The sequence below is a fragment of the Diabrotica virgifera genome, chromosome 3, assembly GCF_917563875.1.
Source record: "Diabrotica virgifera virgifera chromosome 3, PGI_DIABVI_V3a".
NCBI classification, from domain to species: Eukaryota; Metazoa; Arthropoda; class Insecta; order Coleoptera; family Chrysomelidae; genus Diabrotica; species Diabrotica virgifera.
In genome coordinates this window covers 91,422,026-91,428,025 of record NC_065445.1, presented here as the reverse complement: position 1 = coordinate 91,428,025, position 6,000 = coordinate 91,422,026, and the positions used below count along the sequence as shown (strand labels likewise).

Sequence of the window (6,000 nt, the reverse complement as noted above, 5' to 3'; positions counted from 1 at the left end):
CGAGAAAATGAATTTATTTCAAAAACGTCCTCACTGTACCTATAACTTCAGAGGCTTATATCTTAAAACCATGATTTTTTGGAGCAATGAGCCCATTGAGTCTTTTGTTCTACACATCAAGGACTACCAGAACCCAAAGTTTCCGAGCATTTGACAGATAGCCATTTCCCATAAGGTTTCTGCGGGGTCCTTTTTGAAGATGTAAGTAAAAGGCATGCAGAAAAATGACTCTACGCCAACATTAGTTATGCCACTTTGATTAAGAAATGCCGGATACTTTTGACCTGAAATCGACCTAATTCGTAATTTATCTCCAGAGTCGCCCATTCTCGAGAAAATGAATTTATTTCAACTCAAACGTCCTCACTGTACCTATAACTTCAGAGGCTTATATCTTAAAACCATGATTTTTTGGAGCCATGCGCCCATTGAGTCTTTTGTTCTACACATCAAGGACTACCAGAACCCAAAGTTTCAGAGCATTTGACAGATAGCCATTTCCCATAAAGTTTCTGCGGGGTCCTTTTTGAAGATGTAAAAGGCATGCAGAAAAATGACTACGCCAAATTAGTGTGACATTTTATAACATGTGATGCCATTTTGATTAAGAAATGCCGGATACTTTTTGGGAAATTTAGGTACATTTTTAATGTTTTTTGAGTCTCTTGAAAAATGTCAAAAAATGGATCTAGCAGGTTTTGATTCTAGAGGCCTCAAATCAGAAGAAGCAAGGTGACTGACGTCATCGAAAGGATACCCAGACTAAAATGGAAATAAGCTGGACACAGCCATAATGACAGATGGGCAATGTATCAGCTTTCGTTTGTGTGGGTATACCTTCCTTCCAGTCTTACCTCACATACATCTGCCAAAGGACATAGTACATAGCTTTTTTTGTGGTTTTCAGTAGGGGAGTACCATATACCCCTATGATCAAAATATACTCATGTATTTTGTTTCTTTGGCTCTTTTTATTAAGTTTCTCACCGGTGGTTTTAAGCCTTGTAATGATATCTTTTTTGTGAAGATGGCGCTTTCTGTTTTTTGAGCATTGACTATGGGTTTTTTTTACATCAGTTATCAAATAGTACTTTTCAACGCTTTCCATTTGTTTCGGACTTCTGTCCAAAGAGGCACCTTTCAGTGCGTCACAGTTTTTCGATTTCGTTCTAACGCATTAAGTTGGAAGTGACAAAAAACGTACATCCGTGATTACAGTCATTTATAACATTTATTCTAGCTGTTGATAGATGGCGCTATAATCAAACAAAAAATGATTTACGAATTATATTTAGGTACGACTATAATCTGTACAATTTATAAGAGTATACAAATCAAAGAAAATACCATTTTATAAATGCAATAAACACACCAAATTGCAAATAAAAGATACTGCAACACCCTTTTCATATTTGGCTGATTACGATTCTGATAACTGTCAGATTTAACTAAAATGTCATGTTATAAATGTTTATTATCACGGACTTACTTTTTTTCTCTCACTTGTGACGCACTGAAAAATGCCTCTGAAAAGGACCATACCTAATATTAATATATGACATATGACAGAAGCTCGAAACAAATGAGAAGCGTTGAAAAATCCTATTGCTTTCATTCTCCCAGACACCACCTGGGCAAATTTGCCTCTGATAACGATTGCAATATTGTCGGCGTATCCTAGACAGTAAAAGTCTCTTGTGGATCAATTTGATATACTAATTTTTATTATTTTTTATAAGTTTTCTGCGTAAATTCTGGACTGAGACAGGGAGATCTGTTGTCCCCATTGTTGTTTAACCTGGCCTTAGAATATTTCATGCGAAAAATTTATCCAAAAACCAAACCAGACATAACTGCTCGGGGAGCAAAAATCTTACTCACCTTTGCCGATGACGTAGATGTAGTGGCATAATCAACATTAGAAGTTAAGAATATTTTCTCAAGCTTTGAAGAAGCTGCATTAAACATCGGTCTAAAAATAAATGAGAACAAAACAAAATGCATGGTCGTTTCAAAACAAGAACGACGGCGAATAAGGCAAAACACTACGATAAGTATAAAAGATTATAACTTCGAAGTGGTTAAATAATTTAAATATCTAGGAGCAACAATCACAAATGACAACAAAATAGAGCGAGAAGTTGAAACGCGAATAATGACAGGAAACAGATCTTTCTTTGCAATGCAACATCTAATGAAGTCAAAACTTATTTCACGAGGTGTAAAAATCCAGATATATAAGACCATAATACGACAAGCAGTCGCGTATGGAAGCGAAACATGGACGCTAACAAAAAGAGAAATAAATAAATTGCTGGTGTGGGAACGTAAAATCTTTCGAATGATATATGGCCCTTGCAGAGACAGTATGACAAACGAATGGAGGCGCTGATACAATAAGGAGTTAGAGTCTGTATTCGGAAAGGAAAATCTAGTCAGATATATAAAGGCCAATAGACTCAGATGGGCAGGGCATGTGATACGCAGTAACGACAATCGCCTTATAAACAATGTGTTCTGGGAAAGGCCAGATGGAAAAAGGTCTGTAGGACGGCCTAGAAAAAGCTGGAAAGATGCAGTCAAAGAAGATCTGGAGAAAATGGGAGTGAGACAATGGGAATTAGTGGCACAGGACCGACAAACATTGAAGGCAATGGTGAACGCGGCAAAGACTCACGAAGAGTTGTAGCGCCATTGATGATGATGAGGATGTGTTTTTTGAGCATTGACTATCAGTCTCTCTTGTTTACAACCAGTTATCAACTACATTTACGGCTACTTGCATTCTCCCAGACACCACCTGGGCAAATTTGCTCCTGACGACGATTTCAATATTGTCAGCGTATCGTAGACAGTAAAAGTCTCTTCCTAGACAATTTGTTATTACATTAGTTAAAATTTATTTCTTCTGATTTAGCTAATTTTCAGTACAGCTTACCAAAACGACAAATAAATTCAGTGGAAAATTAAAAACGGTGTTTGTTTTGTGTACATAATTAGTAAAAAACCAATAAAACATTTGGGAAATATTTTAATAAAATCAAAAATATATTAAATTAAAAGACAAACATTAATTGCTTAATAAAGGCACAAAAGAGTATGTTTACATAGGTCTGAACCATTTTGGTAAAGTTCCTGTGGGTTCTGGTATTTTTCTTTCTGTGTATTCCTGAGTCATTCCCGCGCTAGTACTTGCGCCGTCGTTTACTCTTTCCGTGGCTGAACTCATCCCTGGACTTTCATCAAAATCTAAGTCATCGTTTAACTGTTGGGTACATTTTCTCATGTTTTCTCGTCTAAAACAAAAGCCAATGTATGAGGCAGACGGCCTTTAATAAAATTTCAAATTTATATTTAAGGGGATGGGTACGAAATTTCACCTTTAATGCTATTTAAATGGGATTCATTTTTTTCGAATCCTGAGAAAACTAATAAGTATTTTTTAAAAATTTAAACGTAGAATGAAAGATTACGTTATTACCGAGGGCCGAAAGTCCCTGAAAACTTCTATAATGTTTATTTTAATAAGTTACAGGGGTGAAAACTAAGAGAAAATTTAGTGTGATTTTTAATTTCAAATACATATCTCATTCAAAAGAGACTTTTTATTCATTCTAAGGGACTTTCGGCCCTCGGTAATAAAGTAATCTTTCATTCTGCGTTTAAATTTTTCAAAAATACTTATAGTATTGAATATATAACTAGACCCAATATCTAGACATCCAAAGTGAAAGTTATCCTCCAACACCAAATTGTTCTATATGGTCCACATAATGTTCAGAAAAAAGGCACACCATTTTGAGCGTCGGGTTTGGGGGGAGAGGGGGGAGAAATCGGTAAATTCGTAGTTTTTTACGTTTTTCGTCAATATTTCTAAAACTATGCGGTTTAGCATGAACAACCTTCTATACAAAAATGTTCTACATTAAATTTGAAATAAAAAAGGCCTCATACATAATCCTTCTAAAATGAACGGTTCCAAAGTTACGGAGATAGTATATTATAATTGGTCCAAAAAAAGGCCTAACCCAGACATCCAAAGTAAAAGTTTTCCTCCAACACAAAATTGTTCTATATAGTCCACATATTGTTCAGTAAAAAGTTACACCAATTTGAGCGTCCGGTTTGGGGGGGAGATGGAGGAGAAGTCGGTAAATTAGTAGTTGTTTTACGTTTTCGTCAATATTTCTAAAACTATGCTTTAGCGTACTTTATGTTCTATACACAAATTTTCTACATATAATTTAAACAAAAAAGGTCCAATACATAATTGCTATAAAATCAACGATTCCAGAGTTACGGAGGGTGAAAAGTGGAGGTTTTCGATACTTTTTATATTTTTTGGGCAATTTATAATATTATTACTGATGAAAGAAATTTTTTTGTAAATAAAATTTGCTATTTTAGTGGCCGATGGTATATTAGTGATAAGCCCTTGAAGAAACGTCAACCTCACCACCCAAAATCATCATCAATTGTTCAAATAATATAAAAAGTAACGAAAACCTCCACTTTTCACCCTCCGTAACTCTGGAACCGTTTATTTTATAACAATTATGTATCGGACCTTTTTTGTTTTAAATTTTATGTGGAACATTTTTGTATAGAACATTGTTGACGATAAAGCATAGTTTTAGAACTATTGACGAAAAACGTAAAAAAACTACTAATTTACCGACTTCTCCCCCATCTCCCCCCCCCCCCAAACCGGACGCTCAAAATGATGAACTTTTTACTGACCAATATGTGGACCATATAGAACAATTTGGTGTTGGAGAAAAACTTTTACTTTGGATGTCTGGGTTAGGCGTTTTTTTGGACCAATTACACTATACTACCTCCGTAACTTTGGAACCGTTCATTTTAGAAGGATTATGCATGGGGCCTTTTTTATTTCAAATTTATTGTAGAACATTTTTGTATAGAAGGTTGTTCATGCTAAACCGCATAGTTTTAGAAATATTGACGAAAAACGTAAAAAACTACGAATTTACCGATTTCTCCCCCCTTTCCCCCCAAACCCGACGCTCAAAATGGTATGACTTTTTTCTGAACATTATGTGGACCATATAGAACAATTTGGTGTTGGAGGATAACTTTCAATTTGAATGTCTGGGTTATGCCATTATTTGGATCAATGTTTTAATATAATAAAATAATTTTTTATCAATACTATTATCAGTTTTCTCAGGATTCGAAAAAAATGATTACATTTAAAATACATTGAAAATTTTGACAAGCGTCAAAATTTTGCATTTTGTTCCTTTCCCCTTAAAATACAACGTAAAAACTAGAAGAATTGAAGGTATAAAAATATTTTGCTCATATATCGCCGCCGCATTCGAAAAGTATAACTCCGGAAAATGCCGTTAAGAGTAGAACTTTCAATGAACGCCGCGAAGAATATTATTTTCGATTATATGAGTGTGAAAATTATAATCCCTAATAAAGTGTTAGCGAAACAATTTATTTTTTGAGGAGTATCGGCAAAAAACATCATTTCTGTTTGTGGGTCCACGAAAATTATGATTAGTAAAAAGTTCTCAGAAATAATTGTTTTCGTCGGCAAAAACAGAAACATTAATTAATCATTTGAATGAAAAGAAGGCACCAGGCACTGATCTCGTAACAGCAACAATGCTAAAACAACTTCCTAAAAAAGGTATAATGAAGTTATTGTACATATTAAATGCAATATTAAGACATAATTATTGGCCTAAATCACTAAAAATTGCCCAAGTGATGGTGATACCGAAACCTGGTAAAGCTTTAACGGATGTTTCATCATACCGCCCTATAAGTCTACTGCCCATAATGTCAAAACTTCTTGAAAAGCTATTACTTAAAAGAATTTTAAGCGACCTAGAATTCCAAAACTGGATCCCAGAACATCAATTTGGATTCCGACAAGCTCATTCTACAGTGCAACAATGCCATCGCATTGGGTACGTGTTTTCGGCTGCAATGCTATTCAAATGGGGATTCATTTTTTGCGAATCC

General features: G+C 34.8%; 1 protein-coding gene across 1 annotated transcript in view; it reads right to left on the bottom strand.

Moving 5' to 3' along the window:
* Positions 1–3,013: 3,013 nt before the first annotated feature.
* The window catches only part of LOC114329979 (tether containing UBX domain for GLUT4), a 32,116-nt gene continuing 29,129 nt past the window's right edge, over positions 3,014–6,000 (bottom strand). Inside the window, exon 5 of the mRNA XM_028279273.2 lies at positions 3,014–3,296. Within this exon, the coding sequence (XP_028135074.2) occupies positions 3,104–3,296 (193 nt within the window). The 3' untranslated portion in view covers positions 3,014–3,103. The remainder of the gene's footprint in view (positions 3,297–6,000) is intronic.